The sequence below is a fragment of the Gopherus evgoodei genome, chromosome 5, assembly GCF_007399415.2.
Source record: "Gopherus evgoodei ecotype Sinaloan lineage chromosome 5, rGopEvg1_v1.p, whole genome shotgun sequence".
Taxonomy (NCBI): domain Eukaryota; kingdom Metazoa; phylum Chordata; order Testudines; family Testudinidae; genus Gopherus; species Gopherus evgoodei.
The window spans coordinates 28,144,676-28,170,136 of NC_044326.1; the positions used below are offsets into that span (position 1 = coordinate 28,144,676).

General features: G+C 40.1%; 1 protein-coding gene across 1 annotated transcript in view; it reads right to left on the minus strand.

Moving 5' to 3' along the window:
- Window positions 1–25,461, minus strand: part of CLNK (cytokine dependent hematopoietic cell linker) — a 68,506-nt gene that overhangs the window by 37,396 nt on the left and 5,649 nt on the right. The window contains 10 exon segments of the mRNA XM_030563408.1: window positions 155–182; window positions 1,835–1,963; window positions 3,110–3,129; window positions 3,675–3,703; window positions 11,962–11,981; window positions 11,983–12,013; window positions 13,942–13,987; window positions 14,468–14,571; window positions 22,248–22,410; window positions 23,929–23,969. Of these exon segments, the coding sequence (XP_030419268.1) occupies window positions 155–182; window positions 1,835–1,963; window positions 3,110–3,129; window positions 3,675–3,703; window positions 11,962–11,981; window positions 11,983–12,013; window positions 13,942–13,987; window positions 14,468–14,571; window positions 22,248–22,410; window positions 23,929–23,969 (611 nt within the window).

Consider the following 25,461-nt stretch of genomic DNA (forward strand, 5'->3'; position numbering starts at 1 on the left):
GGGAAGATAACTTGAAACCATGTATACAAATCTCATTTAAGCAATTAACTTTACACCGATCTGTCATTGACAGAGCAGTGCCTTTAAGACTACTACTACATTTTGTCTTTATTTACTTTCTATGTTGATAATGTATACAAGGATTACTACTTACTTCATTTAACTCCTTAACAGATAGGTGTCTAGAAAAGAAAGAAAGAGATGCAAAACTTTTCATTATCGTAAAATAAAAATTCCGAGATCTTAAATGCTTTGATATTATCAAAGTAAAATTAATTGCCCATGGCATGGTAAGGAGTTTATTACTGCTATATAAATTAAGAAGCTGGTTATTTTCCACATAAATTCATTGGAGAAAAAAGTTATGGTTTTCCATAAAAACTGTGGAATTAATCATGGTAAATGAGATACATCCATTTGAAATGTTTGTATTTTGGGAGCACATATGTGCATGTGGTGATGATGATCTGTATACTTATGAGATTTCTTCTTCTTTTTTCCAACCTATCAAAAAACATCACTAACTTTTATTTCAACTATAAATTTATATTCCCTAAAGAATGAAAATTATTTTAAAATTGAAATGCTCAAGATAGATGGAATGAACGGAGTAGGAGAAGAGAGAGAGGCCATGTCTACACTATTGGTAGATTGGCGCTGCTGCAATCAATGCAGTGGGTGTCGATTTAGCGGGTCTGTGAAGACCCACTAAGTGGATGGCAGAGCACTCTCCGGTCGACTCCAGTACTCCAGTGGAACGAGAAGAGTAAGGTAAGTTGATGGGAGAGCATCTCCTGTCCTCAGAAGGGGAACCCAAGATACAAACAAGTACAGAGAAGTGGACAACAGTAATCAAGGCCCTGATTCAGCAAAGCAATTAACTCGTATTGAAATCAATGTCCTGGTGAAGTGCTTTGCTGAACAGAAATGGGTTTATGCATGAGCTTAAAGTTCAGCCTTTCGGCTCTTTGTTCCACAGGTACAGCTGGTGCAAACTGGAATAGCTCCTTTCGACTTCAGTGAATGATGTACCTGCCAAAGAGGTGACCTGTCATGTGTAGGTAGGAAGGGGAATGTCTCTACAAGATTTCTTATATGAAATAAATAAATGTTAATGTACTAATTGGACTAGGTGGAAAAACTGAATTGATTTCCTCCATACTGCATACCACTTTTTTGACAAAAGTGGACATTTGTCCCATTTGCTCTTGCCAACTGACCAAGTCAGCAAGAGCAAATGGGACAAATGCCTCCTTCTGGGGGAGAGGGGAAGTCAGGATGGCTAGGACGGGGCTTAAAAAGGGGGCTGTCCAAGCCAAGACAGAGTGTATGGTCACCCTATTCAGCAGGACTGCCAAGAATTGACTGGAAATGTGACTGAACAATTCTCTACACAGTAGGATCCTTGGGGCAGGGATTGTGTTTTTCTTTCTTTCTCTTTGCTTGCATACCACTGTGTCCACCATCTATGTTAAATAAATACAATTATTGTACTTAGAGATGGCTGGACATTTTCAAAATTTCAGTGAAAGAAGTGGGACAAAATTTTCACAAGAATTTTCATGAAAATTCCACCCATTTTTCTAATTGGCTCTGTTTTTACTTTGCTTTTGTTAGTTTTTTAGTGTTAGTATCAGATTAAGCTAACGCAAGCTACTCTTTATATAGTAGTAATTCATGGCTGTTAAAGAAGTGGCATTTTCAGGGGTCCAGGTTTCATATTTTGGTCTATTTCAAACTTCCAGGGCTTTCTTACACAATGTATCTGAGACTCAAAAATTTGTCCTCGGCAAGATGAACAGAAAATGAAACAAACATGCTTGGTAACCATTACCTGGTGTTCTTTGCTGACATTGGAAAGGTGTGAGCCTGACTAAATATTTTCCTTGTATGAGGCAGCTGGCTGCTTCCCTCTGGTTCTGGAGGAAGTGGCTGATATTGCTTTGGAAGTGTCTTAAGAGGCCTAAAGTCAAAAATATAAGAACTGTTAGGATGTAAAGAGGACACAAAACAGTCTAGTAATTGCAGGTTGCACATGTAGAGCACTGGAATTTTATTAGGACTATCTCTTATTATATATTTGGACAATGCTTAGCTCAGTAGGGCCCTGATCTTAGTCAGGACCTCTAGATTCCATGCACAGGTCACAGGACAGGCCTAGCAGAATGAGGTCCCAGTCCATGATGAAGGATTCTCAACACTACCACAGCACAAACAATAACAAATATATTAATATTTAAACAGCGTTGAATACTGAAATCATTACATTTTGATAACTTTGAGTTTGCTAGTATACACATTTACTGAAGTATTTATATTCCCTATATTTAATTTAGGGAATATTATGAAGATGGTGGCAATACTAATGGTTTGCAAAGCTGTTTACAATTTGAATGGCATTCACTATATGTGTAGTAAAATTAGCTTGGCATTACTTTCCAAAGTATATTTTATTTATGATGATTGTTAATCTTAGATGAAGATAAAAGGACCAACAAGGCAAAATCATTGATTATGTATAACAAGATAAAAAGAATTGCTTTATATTAGCAGAGTAGAGCCCAATCCATTTCTCATGAAACTAAATGACAAAATTCCCACTGAAGTTCCACAAGAGCAGGATTTAGGTCTGTAGTATATGAAACAAATTAATATAAGGAAAATGTTAACAGGAATTAAAATGCGATATTGTTCTATTGAACAGACTTCTGGGGCTTCATCCAGCAATCATGGAAGTCAATAGGAATCTTTCCATTGATTTCAGTGGGAGCTGAATCAGACCCCATGTTTCCTGACTTAGGGGCCTTATCCATCTCACATTCAAGTCAATGGCAAACGTCCCATTGACTTCAGTGATGCAGGACTGGGCCCTAGGTACAAAGCTTCTGAGCTTAATCCTTTGTTCTGCCTAGCACCCAACTTAATTTTAGAATGTAGGAATGTCCCAGTAGTACTAATTAGACAATAACCTGTAAATTCACTTACAAACATCTTATTGACATGACTCATTGAGATGGGCTTGTGCACTAGTTTTCTTATCGTGATTCTTTAACCATCCCCCCAAAAGCTATTTAGGAAATGCATGCATGTTCTGTCTTAGTACGCTTACCTTGGAGGGGGCAAAGGGTTCTGAAAGAGAGAGGAAGCATAATCACATGGAATTCTTTTTTTTTATTATTTTTTTTATTTTTTATTTACAAGAAGAGGCTGGAAACTGAAGAATGTTTAGGCTTCACGAGCACAAAACTCTTTAAGCCTTTATTTCTGCATAACACACAGACATGTCTAGCTATGACAAAAGGGTCTGATTTTTTAAAAATACTTCCAACCCAGCTTCCATTTTTTGTGAGCGCGAATAAGTGAAGCTGCTATTAATTGCAAGGGCTAAAGCTATTGTGTCAGACGTAGTTCAAGCACATGACTAGATGTCTGTGGGCACGATTTGCAGGTGCACTTGGATCTACAAAAGCATGGATTACAGGTGCAGCAATCAGACTTCCAGGTTCAGAAATCTAAAAAGCAACATTTGTGGGTATAATTAGTTGGGGTGCACAAAGTGGTGCCTGCAAAAATGGACCCTACTTTTCAAAATCAAGCCCCTAATATTGTTAATATTTTTTTAATTAAAAAAAACTTGCAATGAAAGTGTCATTAATGAGAGAAATTATCCTTACCTGTGATCCAATTACTTTTTCTTTTTCTCCTAAATATAGGATGGTTAAAATAAATGTTAGAGTGCTGCCCATGTACTTAAGAAACAAGCCTGTAGTTTGTTAGTTCAATGCTATGAGCAAGAGATAGGAGCTAGATTGTGTCTTTAGACACAATCCTGAAGCTGTAAATGCACTAATACAGGAATAGCCCTTGAAGGCACTTAGAACCACCCCTCTAAAGTACAGTTCCCACCCTTGCTCCAGGAGTTTAATAATTTGTTGCCGACCTGAATCAGCAGCAAACCACAATATTCCTAATTCTGTCCCTGTATTCCAAGTTTGAGGGAGTAAGGAGGGGGCACAGCACCGCAGACCCAAGCTCTAGGTAATGCACAGAGGTGTAAGGGGTGGCTCTTACTCCCTGTGTCGGCATAAAGTCTAATTCACAATCTACACAGACAGCTGGAATAGCAATTGCTAGGGACTGCTCAGTAGTCTCACTGCCTGGCCCTGGGATGAGGATGGATTCCACATGCCAGCTGCTCTGCACTTGACATTCACAGACTCCAAATCCTGAGGGCAGAATGGATTTCATTCTTTCTCTAGCATTGCACTTTTTTGGGCAGCAAAGGATCAAAGATGCACACTTTTGTATGGATTTCACATTCTCAATCATTTATGCTTATCTCCATATAAGATGAGAATTAGTCTGACCAGCCGTATAGGAGCAAACATAGGTAATTGCCATAACAATAACAAAAGCTGGAACATTATTCCTCTTTATGTTTGGGTTCAGACCAATTCTCTCTAACGTCACTCACAAAAAGCTGATTATTATATGTGCTAACTAAGGAACAGTTATGGTTGAGGAAGAAGCTTTATTTTTTCGTCTCACATTTTCAGTTGCAGAAGTAAGAGCACATATAAAATTGGGTCAATTTTTTCACAAAAGTTGGTGTGACACTGGGACTGAAATTTGATTTAACTATGCAGTCGTTATATAAAATATTTGGCATTGATATTGATTTTTCTAAAACTGTTCATAGATTATATTTTAGTTATAATTATCAAGTTGTCTGGCATTCAGTTTGTTTTGCTAATTTACATGTTAATTCTGACTTTTCCATAAGACTCTGTTACCCTAGTGAATGTACTTGCTGACTTCTGTAAATAAAACTATGAAGTCAAATCCTGTTTTCATTATTATTTTTTTGCATGTAATATGACTAATTACATTTTCTTCATTCTTTAATCAATGTTCTTCAAGCATTTAAATCACTTTATTTTACTCTTGCTGTTATAGTTTCTGCTTTTTTAAAAATAAACCTTGACTTTGTCTCCATAAAGTTCTATGAGCCAACAACATAACTAAACAAAAACGAAATATAATAGAAGTGAATTTATTCTGCAAGCAGTAAACCATAACAAATTATTCTGAACAGAAGTAATTATAGCTTTAATATTTAACAGTTCTATAATGAAACTGACAAAGGAATTTTGCAAGTTTGTGCAGATAAATCCCTTATGCCATCTTGTGGTTCACTGGTTTAAAAGCATCAAGCAGGAATATGAATGTTGAGAAGATAGTTTCTATAACTGTGCAGTTACTATTGTTAATTAAAAATAATAATGAAGAGTCCGATATAGGCGCCATAAGTTTAGAAAGCACTTTACAAATGTGTTTTAAGACACCTGCTCTAATCCCAATCAGTCCACCCTAGCCTTAGCAAATCTGGGTTAAAATTTTCAAAGTGCTTAAGAAACTTAGGACCCTAAAATAATGGAATTTAGGCTAAGGGACAGATTTTTAACAGTAAGTTCCTAAAGATGCAGATAGGAACCTGGGGGATTTTCAAAAATGCCTGCACCCACAAAGCCTGGGCTAGGTTCCTATGATCCCTATACAATGAATAGAGAGAAATAGGTGCCTTAGAATTCACAAAAGTCATCATACTAGGTGGGGAGCTGCCTAAAGTAGCCAATGGAGATGATGCCGATAAGAGGGGTATATGCTAAGCCCTGCCCTACTCTGAGATATGCCAAGTCCAGATTGCAGGAAGGTGCCTATCTATGCTAGAGATCCACTTCTGGGAACCCCCATCTCAGAGTCAGGTGGCTTAGGTGCTTATCTCCACACAAAATGGCCAGAGGAGGAGTCCATCTTATAGCTTTTAGCTCAGTCCTACCTCCCAGGAGTGTGCGCTAACCATTGAGATATAGGATAATCTGATGTGGGTTACCCTCAGTCTCTCCTGGTGAAGCTGTTCCACTTTGGATAAATACTTAGAGTCATTCAAGCAGGGGGACTGGATCTTGGATCATCTGCCCCCCAGGTGGGTTCCTTATCCACTAGGCTACAGAGTCAATCTCGCTTGCTCTTTAGCGGCCCCTTCCTCCCAGGACTCTTTCACAGTTCATTCCACAGTGGACCAACTTCAGCATGAGAGTTTGCAGGTGATCCACATCAGACTGTCCAGAATGTTCCACAGCTCAGTGGTTAGAACACTCTGCTAAGAGATGGGAGGACCCATTCAAGTTCCTTCTATTCATCAGACAAAGGGGGGAAATGAAATCTGTCTCTCCCACATCCAAGGGGAGAGTGTACTAACCACCAGGGAAAAGTTATAAGATGGGCACCGTCAATTCCTCCTCCAGCCAGACTGTGGCTACAGAGTGGCTCTGCAGTCCCTCTACTGTCAGTTTGAGAGAGGATTCCTTTTAGTCACCAGCCTTTGGAGAACTCCCCCGATGCTTGGCCTCTTTAAGGAAACTGGTGGGACCGAATGCACCCCTGTACTCACACCCTACATGCTACTGTAATAATCTTGGTACAAAGTACATCTTGTGAGGTGTCATTTGAAAACTAATATCTCACTGTTCAATAACATCCGGGTAAAATATGCATAACATTATATGTGGAGTTATGAAGATAAGCTGAAATCATCACTGAAGTGTTTACCAGACAGGTCAGGGAAGTAGGTAAATCTGTTTCTCAAAAATGAAGGACAAGTTGATGCCCAGCGAGGTGTCATCAAAGCCTAGGGACCATCACCCATCAAGTTGCTATCTTTGGTAAGGAAAGGGGGCAAGGACAAACAGACCTGCATCTTAGCAAGCAACTTATATAATCATTGAATCTTTGGACTGGAAGGGACTTTGAAACGTCATCTAGTCCAGTCCCCTGCACTCTGGCAGGATTCAGTATTATCTAGACCATCATTGACAGGTGTTTGTCTAATCTGCTCTTAAAAATCTCCAGTGAGGGAGTTTTCACAACCTCCCTAGGCAATTTATTCCAGTGCTTAACTACTCTGACAATTAGGAAATTTTTCTGAATGGCCAACCTAAACTGCCCTTGCTGCAATTTAAGCTCATTGCTTCTTGTCCTATCCTCAGAGATTAAGGAGAACAATTCTTCTCCCTTCTCCTTGTAACAACCTTTGATGTATTTGAAAACTGTTATCATGTCCCCTCTCAGACTTCTCCAGATTAAACAAGCCCAATTTTTTCAATCTTCCCTCATAGCTCATGTTTTCTAGACCTTTAATCATTTTTGTTGCTCTTCTCTGGACTTTCTCCAGTTTGTCCACATCTTTCCTGAAATGTGGTGCCCAGAACTGGACACAATACTCTAACTGAGGCCTAATCAGCATGGAGTACAATGGAAGAATTACTACTTGTGTCTTGCTTACAACGCTCCTGCTGATACATCCCAGACTGATGTTTGCTTTTTTTTGCAAGTGTTATACTGTTGATTCATATTTATCTTGTGATCCACCATGACCCACAGATTCCTTTCTGCAGTACTCCTTCCTAGGCAGTCATTTCCCATTTTGCATGTGTGCAACTGATTGTTCCTTCCTAAGCGGATCACTTTGTATTTGTCCTTATTGAATTTCATCCTATTTACTTCAGACCATTTCTGCAGTTCGTCCGGATAATTTTGAATTTTAATTCTATCATGCAAAGCACTTATAACCCCTCAATCTTGGTATCATCTGCAAACATTATAAGTGTATTCTCTATGCCATTATCCAAATCAGGGGTTCTCAACCTTTTTCTTTTTGAGGTCCCCTCAATATGCTATAAAAACTCCACAGTCTACCTGTTCCACAACAACTGTTTTTCTGCATATAAAAACCAGGCCCAGTGTTAGGGGGGAGGAGACAGGGCCGATACCTGGGGCCTCATGCCACAGGGGGCTCAGGCTTTGGATTCAGCCCTGAGTGATGAAGTTCAGGGCCCTGGGCTTCGGCTTTCTGGCCTGGGCCCCAGTGAGTCTAATGCTGGCCCTATTTGGCGGACCCCCTGAAGCCTGCATGTGGCCTCCCAGGGGGCACAGGACCCTTGGTTGAGAACCACTGATCTAAATCATCAATGAAGAATATTGAACAGAACCGGACCCAGAACTGATCCCTGTGGGACCCCACTTGATATGCCCTTCCAGCTTGACTATGAACCACTGATTACCCTCTGGGAATGGCTTTCCAACTAGTTATGTACCCACCATAAGGTAGCTCCATCTAGGTTGTATTTTCCTACTTTGTTTATGACAGGGTCATGCAAGACAGTATCAAAAGTCTTACTAAAGTCAAGATATACCACATCGACCCCTATCCACAAGGCTTGTTATCCTGTCAAAGAAATGTTAGGTTGGTTTTACATGATTTGTTCTTGACAAATCCATGCTGACTGTTACTTATCACCTAATTATCTTCTAGGTGTTTGCAAATTGTTTGCTTAATTATTTGCTCCGTTATCTTTCTGGGTATTGAAGTTCGGCTGACTGGTCTGTAATTCCCTGGGTTGTTTTCTTTTCCCTTTTTATAGATTGGTACTACATTTGTCCTTTTCCAGTCTTCTGGAATCTCTTCTGTCTTCCAAGACTTTTAGAAGATGATCGCTAATGGCTCAGATATCTCATCAGTCAGGTCTTTGAGTATTCTAGAATGTAGTTCATCAGGCCCTGTGGACTTGAGGATATCTAAGTTGTCTATGTAATTTTTGACTTGTTCTTTCCCTATTTTAGTCTCTGATCCTACCTCATTTTCACTGGCATTCACTATTTTAGATATCCTTTTTGATGAAAACTGAAACAAAAAAATCATTTAGCACTTCTTCCTTTTCCACATTTTCTGTTGTTGTTTTTCACCTCTCATTTATTAATGGGCCTACCTTGTCCTTGATCTTCCTCTTGCTTCTAATATATTTGTAGCATGTTTTCTTGTTATTTTTTGTCTCTAGTTAGTTTAATCTTGTTCTGTGAATTGGCCTTTCTAATTTTGTCCCTTCATACTTGTATGATTTGTTTATATTTGTCCTTTGTAATTTGGACTACTTTCCACTTTTGTAGAACTCTTTTTTGAGTTTCAGATCATTGAAGATCTCCTGGTTAAGCCAGATGATCTCTTGCCAGACTTTGTATCTTTCTTACACAGTGTGGAAGTTTGCTTTTGTGCCCTTAATAATGTCTGTTTGAAAAACTGCCAACTCTCTTGAATTGTTTTTCCCCTTAAACTTGCTTCCAATGAGATCTTATTTACCAACTCCTTGAGTTTGCTAAAGTCTGCTTTCTTGAAATCTATTATCTTTATTATGCTGTTTTCCCTCCTACCATTCCTCAGAATCATGACCTCTACTATTTCATGATCACTTTCACTCAAGCTGCCTTCCACTTTCAGATTCTCAACCAGTTCCTCACTATTTGTCAAAATCAAATTTAGAACAGGCACTCCCCTAGTAGCTTTCTCCATCTTCTGAAATAAAAAATTGTCTCCAATACATTCCAAGAATGTGTTGGATAATTTATGCGCTGCTATGTTATTTTCCGAACAGATGTCTGGGTAGTTGAAGTCCCCCATCACCACCAAGACCTGTGCTTTTGATTATGTTGTTAGTTTAAAAAAAAGCTTCATCCCCCTCTTCTTCCTGGTTAGATGGTCTGTACTAGACTGTTACCATGACATCATCCTTGTTTTTTACCTCTTTTATCCCTATCTAGAGATTTTCAGCAAGTCTTTCTCCTATTTCCAACTTAGCAAACTTCTCCCTGACCAGACTCCATGTCGTCTTGCTCTCAGCTTGCTGCTTTCTTCCGTGCTGTGCAAGTTTGTTCAGTAGCAACAGGGTTTTGGTAGGCTTTGTATAATCAACTGAATGTTATTTATGATTCAATAATATTTCTTCATTCAGGGCTCAGTTTAGCATAGCACTTCCACATGTACGTAACGTTAAGCATATGCTTACGTGTTTTTTGCTGAATCAGGTCTATAGTTACAAGATAACATGTTTGCCCATCTGAACCAAAGTCCATTGACTACATTTTTGAGAGGATCAGGTACCTACACAGCAGTGGAAACTGGAGGAAATAGTGGACCATCCTCTGGTTGGGCATTTTTCCTCACCGTTCTAAGAGAAAAGTTTCTTTCACTTCCTAGAGACCAATTAAAGTGCATTGCTCCCCCAGCTAGAAAGGGCTATTTGTAGTTTAAAAGCTTCTGGTACACTTTTGGTTTTCAGTCATGAGGTGACTTGGCCTTTAAGGGAGTGGGGCTGGTCCACACCCTAGACAATTGGATGGGGCTGATCTGGGAAGTTTGTCTGAAAGGGTTTTTTAAATGAACAGCTGGTACACTTGGAGAAGGCAGAGTCAGGTGAGAAGAGAGGAACTTAAAAGAGAGAAGACAGGAGAGTTAGAAAGGAGGCTGCAGAGAGAAGTGGTTTGGTGTTTCTTCTTGCTGGGAAAAGAACCACAGAGGTGCTGCAGATGGTATCTTACTACCTGGGACTGGCCTGGAAGTGAGAGGGCAGCAGAGGTAAGGGAGACTCCTGAAGTAGGCCTGGGAGAAAGACAATCTTCTCCAGACAGATGGCCTAGGGTAGACCAGGGAAAGAACCCAGCCTGGAGAGAACCAGAAAAGGGAAAAGACCCCAGGGTCCTAGCAGTTCCTACCTGCTTTTCATCCTGATCCTGGGCATCCCTGTGGTCACACCTCCATTACTTCCACACATGCATTAGTTTACATGGGACCTGAGCCCTCACAATATTTCCACAGTGAGGGAACTAGCCCCTTCTGCCTCCCACAGCTCCCACTTTTGCTGCCCCTGGAGAAAGGGTGAAGAGTCTGCTGCAGACTGAGCCCAAGCAGGTGGAAGGGTTTGCTTTGAATTTGGTTTGGACTCTGCATACTCCAGAAGGGGTGGGACTTCAGTGTGACCTGGCTGGAGGGCCAAGTCACCACACCAGACCACAGAAACTCCAAGGATGTGAGAGAGGCAGAGTGGCTGCAACTTCAGGTCTCACCAGAAGGGGTGCTCCAAGAAGGTGAGCTTATCTCAAATGGTGGAGAATGCAGGCATCTTGACTGACCCTTAAAGTAAGGGAAGAATGTGAATTTAGGGAATCAAAGGTGTAGCCTCAGCTGCGCTGCACTACACAGGGCCACAAGAGGGTACAGTGAAGATCATGCTGCCACAGTTCTGCAGTAATAATAAATAAGAAGAGGAGGAAATTTTTGGCTACAAAATAAGGAAGTTTCACACCAGTACAAAACTTGCAAATATATAAACCAATAAATCAAAACTCATCTATTTCAGTTTGCTTTCAACATTTCCTGTAGAGTGTATAGATTTCTTTTGATACCCAAGTCGGAGATGAAGGATGAAGGCACTTTAATGTATGAAATCACTCTATGGTATTGCCATTGCATGTTTGTCATTAGATTGCATGGCCCAATGTACAATCAAAATCTTGCCATAGAGCTATCAAGCATGCCCTCCCTAGGGCAAAATATGTCTAATGAAGCCAGAGAATTTTTAAATTTTCCTTTGATCCCCTAATCAGGTTGAAAGATGAGGGCTCTTTAAAATCTGAAATCAGTCTGTGACAGTCCGACTGCACTTTTCTCATTTGGCTGTATGGCATGGCTTAAAAGTTTGTACCTTTCATCAACAGAAGTTGGTCCAATAAAATATACTACTTCATCTACTTTGTTTCTCATATCCTAGGACTAACACAGCTACAACAACATGCACATACTTAAAGGTAGACATGTATTTACGAACTTTGAGGAATTGGGACCTAAATCATTGTGACAATGGGAGGAAAGTGGGGGCTGTTCCAAAGCTGACAGAAAGACTCTCACTGACTTCAATCAACTTCAATTAGTTTTGGATCAGGCTCACAGACAAGTTCTGTGTCACTGCATTCATTTGGTTTTTGCTTGAGCTATATCAGTGTTTGCTCTTAAAGGGTAGTTAAACCTTTTTTCTTTTCTCTTTTGCAAACTTTAGTATACTGCTGGCTTACTTGTGATTTCAGTAAAAAGTGTTTGGCTTCATGCTTTGTTTTAGAGCAGGACCTAAAAGGGGGAAAAATACATTTTGTTTCAGCATTGATGAATTCTTTGCATTATGTCTCCACAGCTACTCATACATACTACAGTCTAAAACTTGGCCTTTGTACTAAATATAGAAAATGATCAAGCTAGACTTTATTTTTATTTGTGGAATGGCAAATTGTAGATAGTCTCTGTGTAATTATCAGCACTAACACTGTTAATAGATTTGTACTTTTTAAAGAAATAAAAAAAGATTTAGCTTGAAAAAGATTATTTAATCCTTCAAGAGCTGACTTAGTCTCAATAAAGTCACAATAAATTTATTTGGAAATTTTTTTTTATTTTAAACAAATTAAATATAACTTTAATATAGTAATGGAGTAAAACTGTAAATTAAAGGATTAAAAGCTGGCCATTTCCTTAAATTTATGCAAAATGACCCAAGTGTCTGATCCTAATTAAGGCTGTGTGTCTGTCACGGAGGTCACAGAAGTCTGGGATTCCCTGACTTTCCGTGACCTCTGTGACTTTTGCAGCGGCCGATGCAGCTGGCTCAGGGACTGCCCACTCGGGCAGCCCTTGGGCCAGCAGCAGCAGCAGCAGTTTGGGTGTGGGAGGGGTCAAGGCTGGGAGAGGGGGTTGGGGTGCTGGGCAGTTCTTACCTTGGGGCGGGGGCTCCCTGCTAGCAGCCAGCATGTCCCTGCACCTCCTAGGTGGAGGGGCCAAGGGGCTCTGTATGCTGCCCCCCTGCCTGCAGGAACCATCGCCGCAGTTCATGGCCAGGGCAGTGCACAGAGCCCTCTGGCCTTCCCTCCTGCCAGAAGCTACAGGGATATGCAGGCCACTTCTGGGGAGCTGCACGGAGCTGGGTAGGGAGCTTGCAAGCCCCTCCACCCACCCCCTGCAGAGCTAGCTGGGGTCCGGTTTGCGAGCTGCCGCCTGCCCCCACCCTGCCACCAGTGCCAGCGGAGATCCCAAGCCACATGCTGCCGCCACCTCCCCCCCAGTGCCAATGGGGGTCCCAGGGCCACATGCCACCGCCTGTCCCCCAGCACCCCTGGCCCGCCCCCTGAGCACCCCTAGCCCAAGTTTTAGTCAGGGATATATCGTCATGTCTGCCCATGACCTGTCTATGATTTCTACTAAAAATATCGGTGACTAAAAAGTAACCTTCATTATAATATACAACTACTCTATAGGAAATAAAACATTGGAGGAGGCATTTACAAGTATCTCTAAACTATGGGATTTTGAAATAAGATGCAGATAGAATTAACATTAAACTGGAAGCCAATGAAGAAATCAATATTTGCCAAGGGTTGCCACACGGTTAGTACAGCTATTACAATCTAAACTGGGGGAACACTCCGATATCCTCAGACACTGGTGTGTGATAAATACTGAAAAAGGTTGAGTTTTTAATGGCAGCCACCCCTGGTGACATTACAATTAAAAGAAAATTATCAGAGTATGTAGTGGAATGGCTGCAGTTGGCTAGGCAAAGAACTCGATTCTGTTCCTATTTGCTCCATCTGAAATCGGGAATGACTTCAGCGCACACTCTAATTGCTCAAGAACTGAATGTAGCAGACTTGCCACTTCTCTCTCTATATTTCTCCTTTCCTATTTCTTCTTTATAATTGGAGAGAGAGAGAGAGAGAGAGCAAGAAAGAAAAATCTGATTTTTACACAGGGATGGTTTGTCCCTGACGAATGGAGAGCTAAATGCCACAACATGTCCCCTCTTGAAAGTGATTACTTCAGTGTTGTTATTGAGTTGAAGCTGGATTCTCAATTGTAATATGATGAATTTTAAAGTGACTGATATTTTGAAACGTATAGGCATTTTATTCTTTCTTCCCTGACTTACATGGTTCTTCCCCAGATATACAGCAAATAAGAAAATGGTATTTCATAATTTAATTGCAAAACAAGTTTTTTTATTGTACCTTTAACATTTGAGACTCTGCTCTCCTCTGAAACATATCTGCATTGCTGTAAATAATATAAAATGTTTAGCTGTGATATTGGTCAGTAATAGAGGAAGTATAGCTGATAAAATTCTGCTGTTCCTGACACAGCAAGATGATTTACCAGTTAGTGGATGTCTCCATATATAGTTCCTCCACCATTGCACACACTTGGCCTCTTTATACCATAAAATAATTAACAATTAAAAGCCACTAATCTAGGCTTTAATCTATTCCATAATTGTTATCTCCTAGAAATCTCTTCTTGACATAACATTAATATGGCTGACACATCTCCATTCAGCACAAGTTACAGAAACAATGAGAGCAATATTACATGTGGCAAAGTGAATGAAAAGCCCAGACTAAAATATGGGTCTTAACACTGAATCGTACTGATTCAAAAAGATGTCCAAGGATTTAGCCATGCAACTCCCATGGCTTTGCATAGCATTAAGTGATTCAGAAAAAGAAGGAATTATATTTGTGTATGATATTTACTTACACCTAAGTCTCGAGGGGAGTCAGAGGACTTTGGCTGGCTGATGACAGAGGATTTAGTGTTTCTAGAAATGTGAGTAGTAGCTGAATCTCCTAAATACCTTTGATCTATGACAAAGGAAAAAGATAGAGTATATAAGAGCTGCCATCCTGGAACAAACCATGATCCATCTTGTCCAGCATCCTGTGTCTGACAGGGGCCCATACCAGAGCTTCAGGGAGAGTGTACAAAACAGAACATTTATAGAGTAATCCACTTGTCTTCCACTCCTGGCTTCTGGTAGTCAGACGTTTAGAGTTGCCCTGAGGTTGGGGTTGTGGCCCTGACCACCTTGTCTCATACTCATTGCTAGACCTATTCTCTATGAATTTATCAAGTTCCTTTATGAACTTTTGGCCATCACAACATCCCACGGCAATGAGTTCCATATGTTAGTTATGCATTGTGTGAAAAAGTACTTTCTCATTTGTATTAAATCAACTATTAATTACATCAGGTGACCCCTGGTTTTTGTACTGTGTGAAGGGGTAATATTTCTCTATTCATCTTTTCCACACTGTTCATGATTTTGCAGACCTCTATCATATCCCCTCTGAGGCATCCCTTTTCTGAGTTGAAAAGTCCTAACCTTTTTAGTCTTTCCTTGCATGGAACCCATTCCATATCCTTGATCATCTTTGTTGCACTTCTCTGAACGTTTTTCAGTACTACTATATACTTTCTAAGATAGGGTTATCAGAAATGGACATAGTGTTCAAGGTGTGGCATTATGACATCGTATTATTTTTTATCCCTTTTCCATATCACAGACAGCTGCAGCGGCACAGGGGCCAGCAAACAGAGCTGTAAACAGGGGAGTTTGAGCAGGAGTTCTGTTGGAGGAGAAGGCATTTGTAGAGGCTGGTAGGAGCAGTGTGCTGGGAGAGAAGCTGAGCCCTGATTAGGGGGTGGGGCTTCTCTGATTAGGCATCAGCAAACAGAGCTGTAAACAGGGGAGTTTAAGTGGGAGAACATTAGGAGAACCACGCAGAGGAACAGACAGGCTAGTGAAGGGAGTGTGTGGTGTTCTGGCAGTGTTCTGGTGTTTGTTGGGGATTTGTTTTGCTGTGGGTGGTGATGTTCTGGTTTGGTTTGTGTTTCCTGGACTAACAGGACCTAGGTGCACAGGCTATGACAAATACAGAGGCAGCAGTGGTAGTGACCCAAGCGGTGGAAGACACAATGAAGATGATTGATGTGGAAACTGCAGCATGTACATGATCCTGGAGGGGGTACCTGAAAAGAGTTTCGTCTGCATGAAGTGCCACCTGATAGAGCTGAAGGAAGAAAAGATCTGAGGACTGGAGATGCAGGTGGAAACTCTGAATGAGTTTAGAAGGGGGTTCAAGCAGATGATGCCACAAAGACATGAAGAGGCTGAAGGGAAAAGCTCAGACTTGCAGATGGAAGCAGGATAAAAGAACTCTGAGGGAAGGCTTCACATAGCTGAAGTTGCATAACTTAAGTTTGATTCCCCACTGGCAGTGTAGACCAAGTCTAAGAGAACCAGGCAGAGGAAAAGACTGGCTAGTGAAGGAGAAATTGAGCTCAGGAACAAGTTTTTAAAGTTGAAAAATGAAGAAGAGGCACAGCAGGTGGTCACTGAAGGTGGGAAAGCAAAAAAGAAGAGAAGAGCAGCTAGTTCTATAGGAAAAGGGGAAGAGTCAATGGAGATAACAACACCAAATATGAGCCCCAGGAAGATACAGAATGGGTTGCAGAGGACTGCAAGGGAGAATAGGAATTGAGAGGATCTGCAGCCAGAGGGAACAGGAGATAGATCAGAAAATCACAGTATCATCAGGAAAAGGCAGGTTTACATGACTGGGGACTCCTTACTGAGAAAAATAGACAGGCGTGTAACTGGAGCTGATCCAGAGAACAGAAGGATATGCTGTCTGCTGGGTGCTAAGATACAGGATTTGGACCTGTCATAAACAGATAGTTAAGGGTTAATGTCTCTTTTACTGGTAAAGGGTTAACAAACAGGGACCCAAACACATGACCAGAGGACCAATCAAAAAACAAGATACTTTCAAATCTAGGTGGAGGGAAGCCTTTGTTTGTGGGTTTTGGGTTTGTGTGTTGTTCTCTCTGGGTCCTGGACGGGACTAGAGGTGCAACCAGGTTTCTGCCAATCTCCCTGCTACAGTCTCTTATCTATTCAGAATAGTGAATAAGTAAAAAGGCGGTTATCGTCTTTTAACTTGTTTTTCTTTATTTGCAGATGTGTACTTGCTGGAAGTAGCTTAAATTGTGTTTCTGCTGAAGAAAGCTTCTTTCTATTGTCTATAAGCTAGAAAAACCCTGTATATTTACCATCTTGATTACGAGACAATTTTTATGTTTTTCCTTCTTTATTAAAGTTTTCCTGTTTCTTTTTTTAAATCTAATTGATTTTTTTGGTTATCTTTTGTAAGACTCCAGGGAAGGGAGTCTGCACTCACCAGGGAATTGGTGGGAGAAAGGAAAGGGAGGAGGGAAGAAAAACCTGCTCTCTGCGTTGATCTCTGTATCTCTCTCCGGGGAAGAAGGTAGGGGGAAGTGGTGATTCCTCTCGGGGTGGTGATTCAAGGAGTTGAATCACGGTGGTCTCCTAGTGTACCCAGGGCGGGAAAGAGCTGGGAGGAAGAAAGGATGGGGAAGGGAAATGCTTTATTCCCCTTTTTTGTGAGACTCAAGGAATCTGGGTCTTGGGGGTCCCCAGGGAAGAGTTTGGGGGGACCAGAGGAATTCCTGGAATTCCTGATTGGTGGCAGCGCTACAGAATCTAAGCTGGTAATTAAGCTTAGAGGACTTTAGGCTAGTACCCATATCCTGGACGCTAAGGTCCAGAGTTGGGAATTATACTATGACAGGACCTGAGGCTGAAGAGGATCCTAACATGTCTACACAGGGATTTAGCTTGGCTTAACTATGCCAGTTAGGTGTTGGGGGACAGGAGGGTAGATTTTTCACAACACTGACTGATGAAGCTATGTCAGCCTAATTTTCTAGGGTAGACCAGGCTGCTATTGACTGGATCACCCTTATCCGTTCGCTAGTTGACTCCCTCAAATAATCCTAATAATAGAATTATAGAATCATAGGACTGGAAGGGACCTTGAGAGGTCTTCTAGTCCAGTCCCCTGCACTCAAGACAGGATTAAGTATTATCTAGACCATCCCTGACAGGTGTTTGTCTAACCTGCTCTTAAAAATCTTCAGTGATGGAGATTCCACAGCCTCCCTAGACATTTCATTCCAGTGCTTAACTACCCTGACAGTTAGGAGGTTTGTCCTAATGTCCAAACTAAACTGCTCTTGCTGCAATTTAAGCTCATTGCTTCTTGTCCTATCCTCCGAGGATAAGGAGAACAATTTTTCTCCCTCCTCCTTGTAACAACCACTGATGTACATGAAAACTGTTATCATGTCCCCTCTTGGTTTTCTCTTCTCCAGACTAAACAAACCCAATTTTTTCAATCTTCATGTTTTCTAGACCTTTAATCATTTTTGTTGCTCTTCTCTGGACTTTCTCCAATGTTTATACATCTTCCTGAAATGTGGACTGGACACAGTACTCCACTTGAGGCGTAATCAACGTGGAGTAGAGCGGAAGAATTACTACTTGTATCTTGCTTACAGCGCTCCTGCTAATACATCCCAGAACAATGGTCATTTTTTTGGTAACAGTGTTTGACTGTTGACTCATATTTAACTTGTTATCCATTATGACCTTCAGATCCCTTTTCACAGTACTCCTTCCTAGGCAGTCATTTCCCATTTTGTATGTGTGCAACTGATTGTTCCTTCCTAAGTGGAGTACTTTGCATTTGTCCTTATTGAATTTCATTCCATTTATGTCTGACCATTTCTCCAGTTTATCCAGATCATTTTGAAATTTAATCCTATCCTCCAAAGCACTTGCAGCCCCTCCCAACTTGGTATCATCCGCAAACTTTATAAGCGTACTCTCTATGCCATCATCTAGAGCACTGATGAAGATGTTGAATAGAACTGGACCCAGAACTGATCCCTTTAGGACCCCACTCGCTATGTCCTTCCAGCATGACTGTGAATCACTGATAACTACTCTCTGGGAATGGTTTTCCAACCAGTTATGCATCCACCTTATAGCAGCTCTAGGTTGTATTTCCTTAGTTTGTTTATGGGAAGGTCATGGGCGACCTTATCAAAAGCTTTACTAAAGTCAAGATATACCACATCTACATCTTCCCCCTATCCACAAGGCTTGTTACCCTGTCAAAGAAAGCTATCAGGTTGGTTTAACATAATTTGTTCTTGACAAATCTATGCTGACTGTTACTTATCACTTTATTATCTTCTAGATGTTTGCAAATTGATTACTTAATTATTTGCTGCATTATCTTTCTGGGTAAAGAAGTTAAGCTGACTGGTCTGTAATTTCCTGGGTTGTTCTTATTCCCATTTTTATAGATTGGCACTATATTTGCCCTTTTCCAGTTTTCTGGAATCTTATCGGTCTTCCATGACTTTTAGAAGATAATCGTTAATGGTTCAGATATCTCCTTAGTCAGTTCTTTGAGTATTCTTGGATTTATTTCACCAGGCACTGCTGACTTGAAAACATCTAAGTTGTCTATGTAATTTTTAACTTGTTCTTTCCCTGTTTTAGCCGTTAATCCGACCTCATTTTCACTGGCAATCATTAAGTTAGATGTCCAATTGCTACTAAACTTTTTGGTGAAAACTGAAACAAAAAAGTCAATTAGCACTTCTGCCATTTCCACAGTTTGTGTTACTGTTAATTGAATGGTGAAACATGATTTCTCTCTACAAAAGCCATGTTGGTTCTTACCTAACAAATCACATTTATCTACATGTGTGACAATTCTGTTCTTTATTACAGTTTCTACCAATTTTGCTGGTACCGAAGTTAGATTCAGTGGCTGGCCAGGATTGCCTCTGGAGCCCTTTTTAAAAATAAACATTAGGCGGGATTTGATTGCAGCCTTCAGCTACCTGAAGGGGGATTCCAAAGAGGATGGACCTACGCTGTTCTCAGTGGTGGCAGATGACAGAACAAGGAGCAATGGTCTCAAGTTGCAGTGGGGGATGTCTAGGTTGAATATTAGGAAAAACTATTTCACTAGGAGGGTGGTGAAGCACTGTTATGGGTTACCTAGGGAGGTGGTAGAATCTCCATCCTTAGAGGTTTTTAAGTCCTGGCTGGGATGATTTAATTGGGGTTGGTCCTGCTTTGAGCGGAGGTTGGAGTAGGTGATCTCCTGAGATCTCTTCCAACTCTAATTGTCTATGATGCTATGAACATTACACAAGTAATTTAATGTTAGTGTGCTTTGATAAGTGGGTAGTGTTCAGGTCAATCTTAGTCAAGTCACATATTCATTTATATAGCACTACCATCTTATCATTCCAAAACATCACTGGTAGATTCCACAGCTGTGGAATAGTGTTTTTTAACCACTTCATGGTGGCTGAGTGCCCCAAGTATATTTGGCAGCACCTTTATAGCTGCCAAATGTCTAAGCTATGTCTAAGGAATTCCACTGAATTCAGTTGAACAGTCATTTGAAACATCAGCAAAGGACATGAGAGGATCTAACAATGTAGACATTAGTAGCTGGTTCAGAAACAACAAAGGATGTGCAAACCCTTCAGCTTTCCCCGCTCATCTTACTCATGGAATTAGTCCCAATTGTACTCATGTGATTTCGGCACATGGAAGTGGCCCCTCCAGGCATGGATCTGACCCCTTCTATATTGAAGAAGGGTGTCAGCTACCTCTGCAACTCTACACCCCACTTTATAGGACTCTGCAGAGGAATCTCCACTGGGTATCTATGCAGGGTGAGAGGGGCAGTACTAAGCAGGGAATGGGCAATCCAAGTTGGGTGTGATCAGGGTTGTGGGGGATGCACATAATTCCCCTGTGGCTCCCCAAAAATTGTCTGGGAAAGGTGATAAATCACCAGACTATATCTTTCCTATTATGCAACCTCCACATTGGGGAAGTCCTCCTTAAAGTGGGGGTTCTCTGGGCTACATAACAGTGGTCAGCGGAAGCTCAACTCCACTGCAAGCTCAACTCCACTCCCAGGGAGTGATCATAGTGCCTCTCTGGCCCAGAGCTGGTATTGGTGAAAAAAGCCTCCAAGATAGCCCAAGCTCCCTGCAAATCCTGAGAGATCTGTAGAGTTTATAGGCCAACTCTTTCAGGAAAAGAGGGCAAGCTCTATCTCTGCCATTTGGGAGGAATTCTACCAGGATGTCTTCGTCAAGTCCCACTCCATTACCCCTCCAGATTCTACCTCAGGAGAGGGCAAGCTTGACCTATTTTCTTAAAAACCTCTGCAATAGAACAATAATAATAATAAAAGATGGTTAGAAGCCCCGTCCCCACCAGACAGTTATTTTTTTTTAGAAATTTCCTGCCTAAAGTGCTATCCTTGACACTGTCCCCTGCACCCTATATTCTTGTTTGTTATCATTTATTCAGAAGGTATAACAGGAATTCTTCCCAATATCTACATTTATTTCTAATACACACATTTATGCTTGTCTAAAATGTGCCTACATGTTGATACACATCCATGTACATGAGCATGTTTTTCTGAGTCAGTACATTTTCTGGCTCATTAACTTTAAGTGCATATTTTTATCTAGGACATGAACACAAAAGTTTGTCTTTCTGAAATGCATTTTCAGATTCTTTTCTGGTATGTGACAGCTACAGATCATAAATAAACTAAAAATATCTATTTGTTTAATATGCTTTTCTTTGGATCCATCAGTCAAAATTTGCATTGTTTTCCCCAGGCAGTAACTGTACTCTAGGGTTCTCTTAGATAAGCACCAGAGGATGCTTACCATAGGGTTCCTAACAGAAATGTTCCCATTGGCAAGTAGTGTGTATGTGTGTGGGGAGATTTAATCAAGCATTTGAATGCAGCTACTTCAGGTTTCCAGATAAAGCCTGGACATAAGTTTTTAGAACTCAGAATAGCCTCTCCCTGAGTTGAACCCATACTGTGTTCATACACGCTCAGAAATCTAAGGAAAAATGAGCTCAGTAATTTGATTAGGGTCCAATCTAAATCCCATTGAAAACAATGGAAAAGCTGTGGCTTCAGTGGGAATTGAATCAGGCCCTTAATTTATACAAACCTCTCCCATTTGCTGCCATGGAGTTTATTTTAGCTTTTTAAAATTAAATTTATTTAATTAATTTATTTGCTATTTGTTGGGTGCATTTTATGTACATATTTATTAAGATATTTCTGTCTATGGCTCTCTTTTTTTTTGTGCAGTGGTTTATAATCTTAGAAAGTAGTTATTAGGGCTGACTAGTATAGCCTATAGGGACCACCTTTCTTTACCACAAATTTGACAGTGGTTTGTGTCAAATAATGTATTATATGTAAATGCCAAAATAAAATGACACTTGAATATGGCCTTCTGTAAAACAAATCACTGGCTTGATTAAAATACCAAATTTTCCTACAGACAATCTTTGGGAAAATTATTTAAAAACAAAATGCCCATTCCTGAAGGATGCAGTAGGTACCCTTAAAATAATGTTTCATTCATATGCAAATTGATTATCCTGGCAATTACATATTTTTCTTTCTATATCTTTCACCCAGTGGAGCACTTGGTCTAAACATTTTTTAAAATAACCAGACTGAGCACAATCTGGTCTTTGCTTTCCCCACTTAGTCCAAGGACTCTGTTCTGTTTTAGCACAGAAGTAAATTACCTGCATACTCGGATTCTTTTATAGGTTTGGCAGGCAAAATTTTCAAAGCATGCATTGCCTCCAAGCTGGAAGTTTTTACAGTATCATAGGGATACTGTTCTTCATCAAGTACATCGCGTGAATGTTCTGATTCATCCTCACCCACTTTTGCAAAATGTTTATCCTAGGCAAAAAAAAGAAATTCAGGTAACAAAATGAACCCATAGCTGCAGGGCTCACTTCAGGCTTGGCCAAAGTGAATGCAACTCCATTGACTGAAATGGCTCTTCTGACTTCACTGACCAACTGACTTCGATGGAGTTGGACTGACTCATGCCATTTCATGCCTGCAGACTGTGAACTGGGAGTTTTGTTCAGCTGTTGAAGGGATGAAGATGAAAGGTTGCACATGGTACACTGGTGCAGCAGAGTTTCTATTTGCAGTTTAGAATGTAACTAAGGCTGCATACAAACATGAAAGTGACTTTAATTTGAAAGTTAGTGGGACTCAGGCTCCTAAGAGGGAGCTTTTCAAATAGCAGTTAGGAGTCTAATTTCCATCAAGTTTTGCTGAGTATCATTTGTGCCTTTGAAAATCTCCCCCAAGTGCCTAAATCACCTTGAAAATGGTAATCTGGTTCCTAAGTCACGTAGAGACTTTTGAAAATGTTACACAGACTGTAACTTAACCAGCAAAACACATTTTAAAAATTTTACATTTCACTGTAATATTTTAAATGCTACATTTTTGCTATGCTGTTCAGTTACGTAAATCTTCAAGCTAGGGAATAGAACTAATATTATCACTGAGGGTATAGCTTAATGGCAGAACATTTCTGGCCTTGGACTCTGTGAATCTGAACATCAGTGATTTATGTAATTAACCAGCTCACCACAAATTGCAAATTTTAAAATAAAAATATAATATTCAAAAGTCACTTTTGGTTAATAGAAATTTAAGTATTTGAGTTTTGAGTGCTTGCACTAGCAAATCTTCTGTGTCCAAGCAAACAAGGCAGGGTGGTGAATATTACTGAATTGTAGAATTGCAATCAGCTTTCACATTTGAATGAAAGTTCACTGCAATGTTTTTATTTGTCCAGCTCTTCTGCTGGCACTACTTGGGTACTAATTGTCCAATTTATAGCACATGCTCTTACCATTCTTGTTTGCACTAACTTCTATTGATTTTAGAGTGATTTTTGAGGTACACAAGTAAAACAGAATCAGGCCATAGATCAGCAATTGGCTGTTGAGCAGTCTGCTCTTGTAACAGCTCCTGTCAACTTCAGAAGTTCCAAGCCTATCTGGAAATAACCATTTTCCATGTTTATTTTAATACAACAAATGCATCTTATACTTTTGTAGATTTGATACTGAATGATTATTCTAAATACAATGATACTGTAGTTCAAACAGAACATAGCTATATGCAGAAAATGAATCCTATTCATGGTATTTTCAAAAACAAGCATTGGCCTAATCCTGCTCCCGTGGAAGTCAATTTAAAGCTCTCATTGATTCCATTAGGAGCAGAGTTATGCCAAGACTAAGCACTTTTCAAAATCCCACTCTACATTCCATGTGCTCAGGCAGAAAGGATGGTCTTCCCACAACAGCACTACAGCAGGCGACGATCTGAAATTTCAAGTCTAAGTGAAAATAAAGCAAAATTTTCAAAAGGAATGGAAAAAATACTTACAAAATTAGATGTTTTTCCAGGAATATTTCTGCTCTTGCCTTCTAAATAAAGTGATCAGAAAGATTACGGCAAGTATTATATATTCTATATAGAAGAGTGATACATTATTTAGCATTTTATTAAAAGGAACAGCACTTAGTTAACTGTATAATATACTGAAAATATTCACATAGCTCACACAGTGAAAAATGCTGGCTGCCCCTGAGTAGGTACATTAGTAAGGAAAGAGTCTTAGGGAACCTCAGACCCACCCTTATTTCATCTACACAGAGGCTATTAAGGCCAATTTTTTTCTCAAATAGGTGCCTAAAGCTAGGTGTCTAAATAATAAATAAATACAAATATTGTAAATAGTTGTATGGTCCCCATCACCACAGCATCTGAGCACCTCACAGTTAGAGCTTAGAAGAAAATAGTTTTCCTGTCTCATGGATATTTTTGGGAGCTCAACATTTCTTCCTGTCTCAAATCTGGACAAAAAATTGGAATATCAACTATTCATGAACTGAAAATAAAACCCCAATTTGTTTGGTTCTGGGTAATCAAAATGTTTCAGTTTTATACTTTTGAAGTGTTTCATTTTGATTTCAGCTTTTTTTCTTTTTTAACCTCTTTATACTCTGGCTTAAATTCTAAAGTAAACATAATTTCAAATCAGAAAAATTGATTTTTTCTTTTTGAAAATGTCAAGACAAAATGTTTTGATACTTTTAGAACTTATCTCATCACTTTTTTTCAAGTTCAGAATTTCATTAAAAGGGACTCCATTTCACAACCGTTTCAGTTTCAACAAATCAGTATTGTTTGGTGAAAAAAATATTATTGAAAAATTCCCGACCAGCTCTACTCACAGTCTTTAGTGTATTACACTCTTGCGAGGTAAGAAAGAAGCATAATTCCCATTACCTGGGAGACTGGGTCGCAGAGAGACTGACTTGTCCAGGGTCACACAGGAAGTCTGAGGAAAAGCAGGGAATTGCCTCTAGGACTCCTGAGTCCTAGGCTAGAATCTTAATGACTGGAAGTAGCCTCCCTCTCCTATGTGGCCAGAGTTTCAAATTTTCAGCAGCCAGCCCACCCACCCACCTGGAAAGTGGCAATATAATCAAAGAAGTCAATATAGTTTTGATTTTTGCAAATAGTTTGTTTACATATGCATGCTCCCATTTGATATATGTTGTGTTATGTAGATCCTTTGGTCATTCTAACTGACCCTGATCAAAAAACAAAACAAAAGAAACACATCCTTTTATACATCATTGTTCTTCTGTAAGTTAGATGCAATACATGATCCCAGCAACAAAATATTGCACAATTTTGCATGGCCCAGCAGATGGCATTAAATGTTCATTTGTACTGTACCTGTACTACTGTTATCTTTGTTCATATAGGGGGAGGAGAAACAGACTCTTGCAAATTATGGGCCTGACTCTCTGCTTACTTACAACAATTTACTACTATAGCTCCATTGACTTCACTGAAGTTACTCCTGATTTACACCAGTGAGAGGAGAATCAGGTCCTATAAACATAA